General features: G+C 31.3%; 1 protein-coding gene across 1 annotated transcript; it reads right to left on the bottom strand.

The window, feature by feature from the left end:
* Positions 1 to 870: 870 nt before the first annotated feature.
* LOC110686084 lies at positions 871 to 5,337 on the bottom strand. Its single transcript, XM_021862667.1, has 2 exons — positions 4,701 to 5,337; positions 871 to 2,047 (listed from the first exon to the last, which is right to left on the bottom strand). Exons 1-2 carry the CDS (start codon positions 5,205 to 5,207, stop codon positions 1,304 to 1,306), a joined length of 1,251 nt encoding a protein of 416 aa, XP_021718359.1. The 5' UTR covers positions 5,208 to 5,337; the 3' UTR covers positions 871 to 1,303.
* Positions 5,338 to 16,015: the final 10,678 nt, after the last annotated feature.

Genomic DNA, 16,015 nt, shown 5'->3' with positions numbered 1-16,015 from the left:
CTAAAATTCAAATTTTTCTAAAAAAATGGTCCTTTAAAACATTTTAGGGCCTAATTTTTGTAATTAGAACAGGACCTTCAAATCATCGGAGACAACCTTGCAATCCATAACCAGACTCATCCATCTACTCGTTAAAAATATATATTTAAAAATATAAAAATAAATTAATAATTTAATTTCTATTTGTAATGTTAGGAATTGACATGTGTTTTTACGTTGGTAAAAAAACAAATATAAGAAAGATGTATCAAAATTTAATTAATTAATCACTTTTTTTCAAATCGTGATTTTAGTTATGAAAGTACAATTTTAATTGTATTTATATAATTTCACCCGATTCACCTATCCATAGATGATGTATGGATTGGATATGGATGAAGGTAAATTAGGTGAGTATGAGTGTATGATCAGAGTTGTGTAGCATGAAAGGATTGCATGGTAAAACTTTAAAAAATTATGTTAAAAAAAGATTAATTTCCATGCTGCCATGGGATTTTATTTATTTTTTTATTTATTTATTTATTTATTTATTTATTTATTTATTTATTTATTATTATTATTATTATTATTATTATTTTATTTTTTATTTTTTAATTTTTTTTTTGGGGGGGAGGGGTAACCTCAAGATACGATTTTCCCTAGCTAATCCATTTGTGCTAGTTGGAAGATATAATACACCTAGTCATAAACTTATAATAACAACCTACGTATGTAGTATGTCAATTGAAGTGAAGTTATAAGTAATCGTAATATTTTGATACACTACGGAGTATGATTTAAACTATTATGTTTTTTAACTAGTTTTAAATATTTCGTATTTTTTTTAATAATGGTCTTTTTTTTTTATTATGAATTATAAAATACTACGAGTACTACATATGTGTTGTGATTTTTATTTGAGAACAAGTTTTCATTACATGTTAACAAAACACTCATAAATTACAAAAATATAAACTACTTATTTGAAAGTCGCTTCCGTAAAACATATATTTGATCTTTCTGAATCAACTTATCACCCCAAGGAAGAGCTCATACCAAAGTAAGTCCAGCCCCTTAAATACTTGATCTTGCTGAATCAACTAAACACTTCTAAAGGCACACAGCTTTACACCATACCAACAAAGTTGAAGTCCGGTGTAACATACACACATTGGCACGCGACAGGCGACACACAACACATACGGAGTACTACTACATTATATTACTGAGCAATTCAGAAGGCAGAGCTTTACTACATATTGTACCAAAGTCCGGTGTACCATACACACATTATTGGCACATACACGACAGCGACACAAATAAACTAGTACGTTGCATAGCAAAAACCGGCCATGACACCATTCCTCCACATTTTTTTATCTTGCTGGAATGACTGGGCAACCTTAAAAGGAAGATCTTCTTCCTTGTCATAACTCTTTTCCATACGAAACCCAAGTTTAGACCCCGAAATTGCCAATTCATTAGTTGTTTTGTTAGCTGTTGTTCCAATGCGTTGGACCTGGGATCTAGGGTCAATCGATTGTTCGCATAGAGCCTTTTTAATCTCGTCGATAATCTCATTCAAGGAAGGGAAACAAGGAGGCTTCCGCTCTAGGCCAAGCACGCGCTTTATGATCTCCTCATTATCACCATTTATACGATCAAGTTTAACCTTTTGGGTTTTGGCCAACTCTAACCCGTTCCTCCAAGCAATAGCTTCAGCTATAGCAACATTATATTCGTCGAGATGATCAAGGTTGTAAGCTGCCGCGATTACAAGGTTTCCATGTTCATTTCTAATTACACAGCCTGCACCCCTGCTTCGGACTTGATTCCTGTCAGATCCACTGTAATGAAGGGTACAATGATCATACCTTTCTGTTTCTGATGAAGAGCTTTCACCAGACATGAGCTTGTACATATCCCATAGTCCCCGTGCTACCTTTACTACTCCAGAAACCGCGGCCCCTACCTTAACGACATCTTCGACCAAGCTACTCCCCTCTCCGTCATGCCGCTCTATATTTCTGCTGCTGATTGATTTCTCTTTTCTTATAAGCTCAGCCACCTGTTACCATTGAATGAGCAAACAATTGAACAGACTTGATTCTCATACAGCTCATATATTATTGTACATTTATACATAGTATTTAAATTTCTTGAATTAGTTATATATACTTAGGTATGTACATAATATCATCTACTTTCTTCATTTTTATAATGTTATTCACTTCTTCATTCATATGTACAAAAAATGCAAGTACTGTATTTACTTTTTATGTGTTGATGATGATTGATGAAACTCGTAGTTTAGTTTTTTTTTTTTTTTCAAAAAAAAATGGAAATTGTTCCGTATACTCTGGACTTCTTGAGGATTTGAAAAAATGTATCGTGTGTGTATCCCCGAAATTTTTTGAATGAACAATGTATATCCTATAAATGATACTCTCTCCGTTTTCTTTTTTTTATAAGTTAGAGTTGAGATTTTTCATTATTCATGTCATCATTGACTTTACTTTTTTAACCGATATATAATATATAAATATGATTATATAATATGTTGTTGGATTTGTCATAATGTCTACTTTTATAAATTAATTTTTTCATAATTTTTATTAATCTCTCACTAAGAATATTGATGGTCAAAGTTGTGTCTCGACAAATGTGCAAATTTGACTCTAGCTTATAAAAAACAGAGGAAGTAATTATGTATTAATCACAATAAATGATTAACATCATTAAGTTTTTGTTAATTTTATGTCTCAAAATAGACCAAATTCCCTTAAAGTTACCATTCTGATTTTTTCCCAGCTATTATTTTTTGTTTAAGACTAGAAAAGTCATGTAGTTTGCATTGGTGCATTGTCATTTATTGCTTGTTTTAATGGAGATTTAGCCATGTTAGTAAATAACGTTCATAAGTTATGAAATACACAAGGTGACAAGGACATACATATAAGCTATGTTTAATTCGTTTTATTTTTGCTTATCTAATCTAATTTGAACTTTTCTTTTCCTTGATCAAATTTGATGAGAACTTTTTAATCTGATATGATTTGACTAAACTTTGACCTTATTTATGCAGTAATATATAAGGAAAAAAATAATAATAAAGCAAGGTCTAATTAGATTCATAATATTTTTTATTTTTTTTATTTTTTTTCTGATTTGAACCTATTTTTTCATATTTGATCTGATTGTCTAATTTGACTTAATTTTGTTCTAATCTGATTTATAATAATATGAATGTTATCTATATGTAATTTATGTATTTATTTTTATACAAATTAAAAATATTTATTAGCAATAAAAAAAAACCACACTTAAAATGATATATCATAAGCCGAACTTATTTTTTCTGATTTGATCTTTAATAATTAACATTAAGGTGAACTAACATAGTTTTAAGTTGGAGAGTTAATATTTGACAAACTAAAAATATGGTTTCCTCATAGTATTTGGTATTTGGTATGGTTTCCTCATAGTTTTAAGTTGGAGAGTTAATATTACCGTCTGAATTTTCAAAGATTTTGGTATGATTTGATCTGGTTTGAATTTTTCTAGTCTAATCCATAATTTTTTATCTCATAATAAAAGCAAGATGGTATAAAAATTTATAGGAAATCTTTTCAACTTACTTTTATGAACAACTACCTAAAAGTAAGGCCTTGTTTCAATAAAAATAAGTTTAAATCACATCAGAAAAAATAAGTTCAAATCTGATCATCGTTTTATGTACGGTTTTTTATCGCTAAATATCTTTAAGTAGGTAATAAAAAAAATTATAAAAATTACATATTAATAAAATACACATTAATACGAATCTAACAAGACCCCACTTGATATATGTCTTCTTTATAGTATCGTGCATATAGGTCAAATCAGACAATTAAATTAGATCAGATCATACTAGATCTGATCATATTAGACTAGATTAGATCAGCATATAAATAAGGTGAATTAAACAAGCCCCAAGTCTTAGTGTTACACTCTATGAATCTCACACAATACCATTTTGATACAAAAATCACATATATTTGGTACGAAAAAAAATAGGAAAAATTGGTTTTAATATCCTAACTTTGATGATTTTCTTTAAATAATCCCAACTTTTTATTATTATGGACTTTTAATTTTTCCTATTTAAAGAAAATAATAATCTGAGCTTTTAATTTTTGTTATAGATAATAATCTGAACTTTTAATTTTTGTTATAGATAATAGTCCCAAAAGGGATAAGCAAAATCAACAAAATAACACATCGGACTATTTTAGCTAGGAAGATACTTATATAAGTTGGAATTATTCTAGAATAATAATAAAAAAAAAATTATTTAAAGAAAATCGCTCAAAGTTGGGATTATTAAAACCAATTTTTCCAAATAAATATGTACAAAAACAACATATTTTAGGAAAACAAATTTGGTTAAAAAAAATGTGATTGCTTGGTACTGTGTTTTAATACTGGAACCACTATTATTTGACGGATTTTGTCAAATTAATTTTTAATTTTTTTTTTTTTTTGTGCAAATTTTGTCAAATTAATAATTGTTCGCAAATATGATAATTTAACAGATAGTGGTTGACCAATTTTTTAAAATAAGTTAGACCCTTAAAAGCGTTTTGGCATCAAAATTATTAAGAAAAGAAGAGGCAAAATAGTTAATAAAGTACCTTCAAAAAAAGAAAAAAAGATACGGAGTAATTAAGAGTTCAACACACCTGAGGAGGAAGATCAGCAGAGGTGGTATAGATCTTACGACCCCCTTCTTGAAGCCTGTTACACCCCCAAGATGCCAACTTATCCGCAACTTGATTAGCTTCTCTGTTAATAGGCACGATCTTCTGAGAAAAGCAATCGATCATACCAACAATCTGTTGAATGATCCCGCTTAACTGCGGTCTAGATGGGCTTCGACTACGGCCCAACACAAGATCAATGACCTCCGTATTATCCCCTTTAATGAGATTGAGGTTGAGGTTACGTTCTTTCGCCAACTTCAGCCCGTTACAAAGAGCAACAGCTTCAACAATAGCAACGTTGCAATATTCGGAATAAGTTTCAGTAAGATTATAAGCAGCTGCAACAACCAATTCTCCTTGGCTGTCTCTTATAACACAACCAGCACCACATTTGTTTGCTTGATTATTATGTGATCCATCAAAATTAAGTGTGTACATTTTTCCATATGTACTCCCACGTAAAATTGACCATTGATTATTGCTCATCTTTTTTAATTTTGAGAGTTTTGGTTAATCTTTTTTGGTTAATTTAATTATGCTGAATTTGTGCTAATTACGGAGTAGCATTTACTTATAGTACTATTACTATCAGAACTCTAGAAGAGCATATTATTAGTGTGCGCCCACCTCGTATATTAGTATTCCCGAATCTTCCACTTTTTATAAAATTTTTATGGACTATTATTATACTCCGTACTAATTTTTTATTGATTTTTTATATCAAAAATAATTATAAATATTTTTTTATATTTTAAAATTTAGTTTTAATATTTTTATAATTGATTTATGAATTATTTTTTTAACTTTATGTTATAATAAAAGATGGTTTTTCTTTAAAAAAAACTGAAATAATTATGAAATTAAAAAAAAATATTTCAAAATAAATAATTGAATTTTAAAAATTAGATAAATTATTTATAATTACATTTGGCATTAAAAAATAAATTAAAATCAACCAATAAAAAAGTAGTATAATGGTAGCCATTTTAAGGATGACTACCACAAAATTATTTTGGTTGATTTTATTTTCTTTCTTAATTAGCTATTAATCATCAAAAAATAAAATTAGTCAAATTAAAATGTTGCAATATATTTGAAACAGATTTAGTATATACATCTTCTTAAAATGCTTTAAACCTCAATATCGTCTAAACAACCACTTCCGTCATCCAAAGTACATATTGTGCAACGATTTTTAAGCCGTCGTGGCCTTGTCACACAAGGTCGACGCCTATTATGTTTTGGCATCTGTTGCCCTGTTGGGTTCATAAGATTTTAAATTGATGATAACGAATACCGACCTGAAATGGTTGCTTCTTGTTTAGTTCTATAAATTGTTTATCTACGCAACACACATGTTATTTCGAGTTATAAGGGAACTCAATATATTAAGCTTGACCATATTTATCACTAAAATTGTAAATTCATATCTTACTCTATAATATAGAATATGTCGTCAGAATAGTTTACTTATACATACTTTTCAAGTATCAACTTTTTTTTTTCCTCTAACATCAATAATCAATAATCAATCATCAATCATCAATAATTATATACTAAAAGACACACCAACAATGACACATGTCATCACCTGATATGTCTTTAGTTTTTTTTGTTAATTTTTTTTTTTTTTACGAAATTAGTGATACAAATGTTATAGAAATATCTTGATTAATTTTTCTAAATATATACTTCCTATTCCTTAAAAATGATATGACATATCTTTTTACAATATTTTTTTGTCAAGTTTTCAGAGAATATATTCTATGTATATACAATATTATACTTCATAATTTACTTATATAGAATATTATACTTTGTAATAACTTAATTATAAGTAATCCCCATACAATGTATGGAACCTAAACTAGTTCTGTAATATTTTATGTATATAATTATAATTATTAATGACCAAATTTTTACTATCTTTCAAATTGAATGTTGTTGGCCGGCCTTTTGGGTGCCCAAACCACTAAAAAAAACATAAGGCTATCAAAAACCACTTATTATCAAAGGGGTGGACATATACTTTACAATTTATAATGAAGGGATTAAGTTTTTTAATAATTTTAGGGCGACCTCATGGATAAGAGTGGACTAATGGTAGACTTCGATAGTAAGACATTCAGTGTGCCGACAAGCAGAATATGAAAATTGCTTTTTCGTACTATGATGAGTAGGAGTAGGCTTCTTTTGATGATAATTAAATTAATTAATCCTTAATTATAAGTGAATGACACCTAAACACTATAATACAATAGTGACGTCAACAGCATTTTGAAGGATGATGCAATTGTAATGACGCTGATCAGACGTGAGAAATTTCTTTCACTCATTCTGTCACAAATTTTTTTTAAGTGGAATGGTGGATATGGTGGTTGGAGAAGTAAAATTGATATATTGGAGGTAGTGGTGGTAACATCGTACAAACGCGATAGATAATCATTCACCCAATCCAAAAATATGGATAACTTGAATTTAAATGAATAATTGATAAGTCAGATGACGAATTGGGTCGAATTCGATTGATAATAGATCCAACCATGCCATATTCGATCCATCAGGCCCGTCTTTGACCCGACAAAAATCAGGGTCCAAAATTTAGATAAATCTGGTTCTAATACTTCAACTAAAAAAAATCTCCACCTCATCATCTTACTCGTAAAACAAGCCCACAATTTCCAAACAAAATCCAACTCTTCCAATTCTTTACCTTTTCCAAAATGAAATTAATGCTTTTGACTATAGTTTTTGAATTTCTAAATAAAATTGAAAATTGAATTCCCTTAATTATCTCTTTTAAATGTATAATTCACCTTTTTTTTTAGAATAGAAATGGATAATTCACTTAATTGTACTAGATTACCAATATTTTTTAGGCAAAATTAAGAGAGTAGTCTATTTTTAGTTCTAATGTCTATTCAGTTTACATCAACGAGGCAATTAAGAACGAAATTTTGGAAACAAATGATTATGAAGATATACTAGCATTTGCCAATTTTGCTTCAAAGAATGTTAGAAGCTTGATTTTAATTCTCAAATATTGATTTTAATTATGAAAGTGTAAAATTGTATTTATATATTAAATACACACTAAAAAATCGTACAAAACTAGATAATCATAAAAATATAAACACTCATTATACTGATTTGCGCGTGTTTTTATCATGAATTTCTAATTTTATACAATTTTCAAGAGTGTATTTAATGCTTATATATATATATATATATATATCCCTTGGGGCTACATATAGCATTACCCTTATATATTTTATTTTACCTAAATTTTTACCCGATCTACCCAATGCATCCATGAATGATGGATGGATCGGATGTTGATGAAGTAAATTAAGTGAGTATGAGTGTATCACCTGAGATGTGGAGCATAAAAGGATTGCATTGTAAAGTAAACAACAAAAAAAAAAAAATTAATTTCCATGTGGCCAAGGGATTTTTTTGTTTTTTTTTTTTTTTTTTTGGTAACCTCAAGATACGCTTTTTCCTTGCTAGTCCATTTCCCAGCGCAAGTTATTAGAAGATATACACCTAGTCAAAATAACAACATATGTTGTTGAACCTCTTGGTATTTTGATGATTGACAAACAAACAAACTTTGACTAATGGTGTTTGATAGCCTTTGGTAGAATGAAAAGATTCAGGCAATAACAATTAACTGTTTCGGAGTAGGAGCAACTGAATTGGAAGCTTCGATATTCGTATGCAAGCTTTCAAGAAGAAGAAGAACAAATCCCAGTCTTTAGTATTCACTGTAAGCACTAGAGTTTTTATGAGGAGAGAGGAACTCAGTAAGGAACTAAATGTTTTAACGTAAAATATAAAATCAGTTTTATTCCTTAATTAAAGGATAAAATAAAATCAGTTTTTAAATAGATATATTTTCTGTAAATAGGTAAAAGATAAATAATTGTTTAATTAAAAGATAAGTTTAATTTGTTATTTTTTAAATTAAATAATTATTTAAAGTTTAATCTTTGTAAATAATAAATAAATATCTTCTAACTGATTTTATTTGACCAAGTAAAATTGGTTATCTATTCTTAAGGAAGCACGTTGGATGTTTAAGAGAAAAGCCAGGGAGATCATATTCCTCACTCTCTGATCAACGTTCACTTTTGACTTACTCCCCAAGTTAAGGTGTACGTGGGTTATGGGAGGAGTGGGAAATATGATTGAGACTTCTCATCTCTTTATAAAAGACATGCAACAGATTCTAATATAATTTTGGAAGCTACAACGTACAACATTCAGTTTAAAGAGTTTAAGTTTTCTAAGAGCTTTCACGTTCAATATAAAAGAGTGTTGAGTTCCCTTCTGTCTTAATCTTCTCTAGTGCATTAGGAAAAGTCTTATAATTACTTTTGTAATTTGGGATTGGGGTTTGAGAGAATTGTAACTAAGAGACTTAAGTGAGTCTGTTAGAGAGTTGTAAGTGATTCAGAGTCGAATCAAGCAAGAGAGTCAAGCTGCGGTTGAGGGACCGTAGCTGGGATACTTGAGTTCCTAAAGGAACTTGAGTGTAGGCAGAAGTTTCACCTTTGTAAAAGAGTCTTTACATAGTGAAAATATTCGAAAAGCCTATATCGTGTGTTCTCTCTTTCCTTACATTTTTCAATTCCGCAAAAAGTTCACTATTCTCTATATACTTACAATTCACCCCTCCTCTTGTAGTAGACATTGTACTATCATATGTTGATTGAAGTGAAGGCGTGAAGCTATAAGTATTGTTTTGATCTATGATTAAAGCTATATGTTCTTTTATTCTAAATACTACAAATTCTTTTTCACATTGGTCTTGTTCTTTTGATTATGAATTACAGAATACTACTATGTGCTGTCATTTTTGTTTTCCATACATATTCGTAATACTGTTGATAAGAACTCTTTGGGCTTGAAGTGTGGATGCAGCATGGGCACTACTCATACCTGCACGAAATATTCCACTTGAAAGTGGGGGGTGGATGATATTTGAACCTATAACCTTTGTATTACGTTGGCTCCGATAACATGTTAAAGGACCAACTCAACCGAAAGCTTAAATTGGTGCTTGAGACATCAAGCATAGTAATATGTTTTACACTCTATCGAAGATTTTATTTAAGCTTTCATTACATGTTAACAAAACACTCACAAATTACAAATACATAGATTACTTATTTGAAAGTCACTTCCCTAAGCTAAAACATATATTGATCTTGCTGAATCAACTGATCACCTAAAAGGCAGAGCTTAGTACCAAAGTAAGTCTAGCCCCTTAAATATTTGATCTTGCTGAATCAACTAAACACTTCTAAACGCACAGCTTTACACCATACCAACAAAGTTGAAGTCCGACGTACCATACACACATTGGCACGCGACAGGCGACACACAACACATACGGAGTACTACTACATTATATTACTGAACAATTCAGAAGGCAGAGCTTTACTACATATTGTACCAAAGTCCGGTGTACCATACACACATTATTGGCACATACACGACAGCGACACAAATAAACTAGTACCTTGTATAGCAAAAACCGTCCATGACACCATTCCTCCAAATCCTTTTATCTTGCTGGAATGACTGGGCAACATTAAAAGGAAGATCTTCTTCCTTGTCATAACTCTTTTCCATACGAAACCCAAGTTCAGACCTTCCTCCAAATCCTTTTATCTTGCTGGAATGACTGGGCAACCTTAAAAGGAAGGTCTTCTTCCTTGTCATAACTCTTTTCCACACGAAACCCAAGTTCAGACCCCGAAAATGCCAATTCATTAGTTGTTTTGTTAGCTGTTTTTCCAATGCGTTGGACCTGGGATCTAGGGTCAATCGATTGTTCGCATAGAGCCTTTTTAATCTCGTCGATAATCTCATTCAAGAAAGAGAAACCAGAAGGCCTCGACTCTGGGTCAAGCACGCGATTTATGATCTCCTCATTATCACCATATATACGATCAAGTTTAACCTTTTGGGTTTTGGCCAACTCTAACCCGTTTCTCCAAGCAATAGCTTCAGCTATAGCAACATTATATTCGTTGGGGAAGAGATGATCAAGGTTGTAAGCTGCCGCGATACAAGGTTTCCATGTTCATTTCTAATTACACAGCCTGCACCCCCGCTTAGGACTTGATTCCTGTCAGATCCACTGTAATGAAGGGTACAATGATCATAACTTTCGGATGAAGAGCTTTCACCAGACACGAGCTTGTACATATACCATAGTAAAGACGACACGAGCTTGTACATATACCATAGTAAAGACGACACGAGCTTGTACATATACCATAGAATAGCAAAGCAGAGTAGCAGTAATACAGCAGCAGCAGCAGTAGGACTACCACCCTTATTCTCTTCGATACATAGTACCCACGCTACTGCTCCAACAACCGCGGCCCCTAACTTAATGACGTTTCTTGCCAACCTATTCCCCTCTCTGTCATCCTCTTCTCTTATGCTGCTGAATGAAGATTTCTCATGCCTTATAAGCTCAGCCACCTGTTACCGTTAATGAGCAAAGAAATAGATAAACTTGATATGATGAAAGAAATGGTGTAACTTTATATTTGGAAAATTTGAAAAATACCACCGAAATTATACTCATTTTTTACATAACCACCAACAGTCTTATTTTTTTTTTATTTTATCATCAACTATTCTACAAAACCTTAAAAATTACCATCTTTTTACCCAATGACGTCATAGTGGGCCCCACTATTCAATTTCCCTCCTTTTTCCTTTCACTTCTCTCGATTCTCACATCTATTTTCACCTTTTAATAACATAATTATAAAATCGGTGTTGCATTGTTGTTTGGCATGAGTAAAAATGGTGAATTAAAACCCTAATTGCCGCATTAATCACAATTTTTTTCGCAAATTAAGTAGAGAAAGGGAAGAAGAGGGAAAAATAAAGGTGAGAATCGAAAGAAGAGAAGGGAAAAAAGGGAAATTGAAGAGGGGGGGCTCACTATAACGTCAATATAAAGGAGTTTGGAAAACAAGTAGTAATTTTTAAGGTTTTGAACAATTGTTCGTGGTAAAGTAAAAAATAAAAATAAATTGTTAGTGGTTATGTAAAAATTAAATATAATTGTTGGGTGGTATTTTTCAAATTTTCTTTATATTATAATTAAAAATAGTTTGACAAATTTCATAAAATAAAAAATAGGCAAAGTTCGTTAATATATGTACTTGTATATAAAATTTAAGTGCTTTCCTGAATTACTGAAAGGCACCTTGAGGCTTGCACCGGGCTGTATATAAGAGAAATCGATCTACTAGTCTTATTTTATGCTATTTTTTGCTTTTCCAAACATCATTGCAAGTATTAATATCTTGTTGACATTGTGGTTAATTTCTTTCACTAAACAAAAAACTATAAAATGCTATTGCTCCTACACTTACTAGTCATGAAGTACACAATGATACATATTAAGGCTATGTTTACTTTACCTTATTTTTGCTTATCTGATCTTATTTAATCTAAATTTTTTTTATCCGATCTAATTATCTGACTTAACTAAACTTTGACCTTATTTGTACAATAATATATGAAGAAAATAAATTGTATCAAGTAGGGTCTTGTTTGATTCGTAATAATGTGTATTAATCAATATGTAATTTTTAAAATTATTACCGCGTATTAATGTCATTTTGAAAATTATTACTGTAAATTAAAAAATTGTATAAGCTCCCCCCACCCCCCCCCCCGACGACCAATACCCCGGCCCCCAACGCTAGCGTTCCTTTCCCTTCCCCTTAAACCACCATACCCGATTTTCGATCTAGTGTTTAAAGGGTGGAGGGTTCTCGATCTAGTGTTCGGGATGGAGGTTAAAGGGGAAGGGCGCGACGGAATTGGGTAGGGATGGTATGGCGCCGACCGTGGGGGAAGGGGATGAGCTAGGTGGTGGCGGTGCTGGCGCCGGAGCAGGGGAGGGGTTGGGTTCGTGCAAGAGGAGAGAGATTGGGGGAGGAGAGCGTGGGGTTGCTAGTGGTGGTGGGGTGTTAGGGTGGTGGTCGCCGGCGTGGTGAAGGCCTGGCGCCAGAGTGTGCTGACGCTGAAGTAGGGGAGGAGGCTAGCAGGGGTGGGGGCAGGGAAGGTGGCACGGCTAGGGTGTTTTATTTTAAAAAAATTATTAATTAAATAAACAATTTAAAGAAAGTCAATCATAGGATGCCACGTGGCATAATTAGCCTTAATGAGTAGCAAAGTTAACGTTTGTTTGTCATTTGACCATTTGGTGACCTTTTTGTGAAACTCGGGGGTATATTTGAAAAGTTTTATAGTTATATGGTGAATAAACAAATAACTCAGGGTATATGGTAAAGATATTTAACGTTAAAAAACCACATATAAATCGATAAAGTATGATCAATTTTTATTTATTTATTTATTTATTTATTTATCTAAATAAGTAAAAACAAGGTAAACTAAACATATCCTAAAGTTGGAGAGTTAGATGTCTTTAAAGTGACAGACTAAAATACGAAGTATGGTCTCTTCACCTTATTTGAGGTATATTAACGTCAAGATTTTTTAGAGATTCTAATATGATTTGATCTGGTATGAATCTTTCTAGTCTGACAATAATTTTTCAATCTCGTTTAAATTTATGGTTGATTTAGGCTTTGTTTGATTTAGAATTTAATTATCCAATTTAGAATAAGAACAAGGTGAAGACAAAAAAATTAAATTTTTTTGAGATTTTTTTTCAAAAACTATTCCCAATGTCCCCACTTTTTTGCCCCATTGCAAATCAATTGGTCAAACTTTAAAAACATTGACCATAAATTCTTGTTAATTAATAAGAGATAATATAATCATGTGGAGTCTTGTTAGATTTATTTTATTGTAAAATTTTTATGGTATAGAAATGGAGTTATATATGTTATAAAAAGCATCTTGGAGACGGTGAAAAGTCTAATAGGACAAAAAATAAGACAGAAGGAGTACTTTTTAAGTTATTACTTTTGCAAACAATTACTCGGGAATAAATCTTAGCACCACACTCGAACAATTACCTAGGAATAAGTCTTAGCACCACACCCTTTGAGTCTCACACTGTACTATTTTGGTACAAAAATCACATATTTGGTAAAAAAAAGAATTTGGTTTTGGTACAAAAAAATTAACACAATAATATTTGATTTTGGTACAAAAATGTGATTGCTTGGTGGTACTGTGTGAAATTTCGATGGCACTACCTTATACTTCTAAGTTTGTAAATAATTGTCTGCTACTTTTTTTTCTTCTTTTTTTTTTTTTTTTTTTTTTTTTTTTTGCGCCACTACTATTTGACAAATTTTGTGAAAATGGTAATTGTCCACTAAAGTGATAAATTAAAAAGTGATAGTAAACAATTTTTTTTACAAAAATAAGTCGCACCTTAAGAACGTTGGCATCAAAATTATTAAGAAAAGAAGAGGCAAAATAGTTAATAAAGTACCGTCAAAAAAAGAAAAAGAGATACGGAGTAATTAAGAGATCAACACACCTGAGGAGGAAGATCAGCAGAGGTGGTATAGACCTTACGACCCCCTTCTTGAAGCCTGTTACACCCCCAAGACGCCAACTTATCCGCAACTTGATTAGCTTCTCTATCAATGGTCACGATATTCTGACCATCGATCATACCGCAATGGTGTATAATATTTTTTTTTCTTTTTTTGTTTTTAAACTAGAAATTAAAAATAAAAAAAAAATAAAAAAAAAAATTATACACTAAAACCGCTGCCTCAGGCAGCGTTTTAGTGTAAATATTTTTTTTTTAATATCAAAAATTACGAAATTTAAAAAAACAAAAGTCAACATGTAAAACGCTGTCTGAGACAGCGTTTTTAAGTTGAATTTTTTATAAAAAAAAAACCAGGGCATAAAACGCTGTACGAGACAGCGTTTTACCCTGAAAGCTTAGTTTGGTAAATACTTTTGCCACGCAACCATTTACGTATATATTTTGCTACTTAAGCTTACTTTGGGAAAACGTCCAAAGTCTTGTGCAATGAATTTTGAGTCGTCGTGGCCTCGCCACACAAAGGTGATGCTTATTTTGTTTTGGGCAACTGTTGGATTCCTAAAATTTTGAATTGATGATGATAAACACCAACCTGAATTGGTTGCTCCATGTTTGTGCTTTAAATTGTTTATCTACGTAGTAACAGGTCATTTCTAGTTTGAAGTTTTTCAGTGCATTAAGTTTGACCATATTTTTCACTAAATTTATAAATTTAAAATGTTACTAAGCAAAATAGAATATGTCATCGAAATAGTTTAAATGTATATATACTCCCTCCGTCCCTTATTGATAGTCCCTTATGAGCAATTTTCAAGGGAATTAATAAACATAAATAAGTAGTAAAAGTACATTGAAAAGGTAAATTTACATTGGGTATGCAAAAAAGTAGAGAGAGAAAGGAATAAAGTACATAAAAAAACAAAATTTACATGGAAAAGTTAAATTGACACAAATATTGTTGCAAATTGGAGAGAATTTTGGTAAAATATTAATATTAATGGTACTTGAAAAACCAAATGGGACTATCATTTTGGGACTTAAAATTGGCCAAAAGGGATGGAAGGAGTATTTTTTTCTTTCTTTTTTTTTAATTTTGAAATATCAACTCTTGCAATAATTTGTAATATATAATTACAAGGAAAATTTAACAAGAATAATCCAACGTTTGGCGGTTCCCCCAAATTAATCCTACCTTTTGATTATTCTAGAATAATCCAACCTTTATTATCCATTTTCTCCCAGCAACCCTAACAGGTCACCCTACCCATTGAATCGATTGCTAAGCCATGTGTCACTTCCTTATTATTTGATTTTTTTTTATATTTTTTATCATAAAATAATTTAACTTTTAATTCTGATAATTTATTAAAAAAATTTAATTAAAAAAATCCCTTTTTTCTCTCTCTACCTTTTCAGCTTCTTTCTCTCTCCTCTCCTCTCCATTACCAGTTTACCACCTCACCTCCCTTCCCCTTCCTTACCCACCAATTAACCTCAACACACCATTACCAGATTCACCATTCAACAACACCTGTCGCCGCTCAAACCCCCATTGACCGACAACCAACCACCACCAAAACTCCAACCCATACCATCCCTACCTGCCACGAACCACAACCACCACAAGCTATAACCCACACCCACCAAAACCTATCAACAGTAATTTAGTAGTATATATGTATTAGTAAAAACTTTTAGCGGGGAAAATTTTTGGTTTGGGTGGACAACTTTCAATACTGTTTCATTTTAAAGTCTTCTGTAATTAATAGCA

Source organism: Chenopodium quinoa, unplaced genomic scaffold, assembly GCF_001683475.1.
Source record: "Chenopodium quinoa cultivar QQ74 unplaced genomic scaffold, ASM168347v1, whole genome shotgun sequence".
Lineage (NCBI taxonomy): Eukaryota > Viridiplantae > Streptophyta > Magnoliopsida > Caryophyllales > Amaranthaceae > Chenopodium > Chenopodium quinoa.
This window is presented reverse-complemented; position numbering and strand designations above follow the sequence as displayed.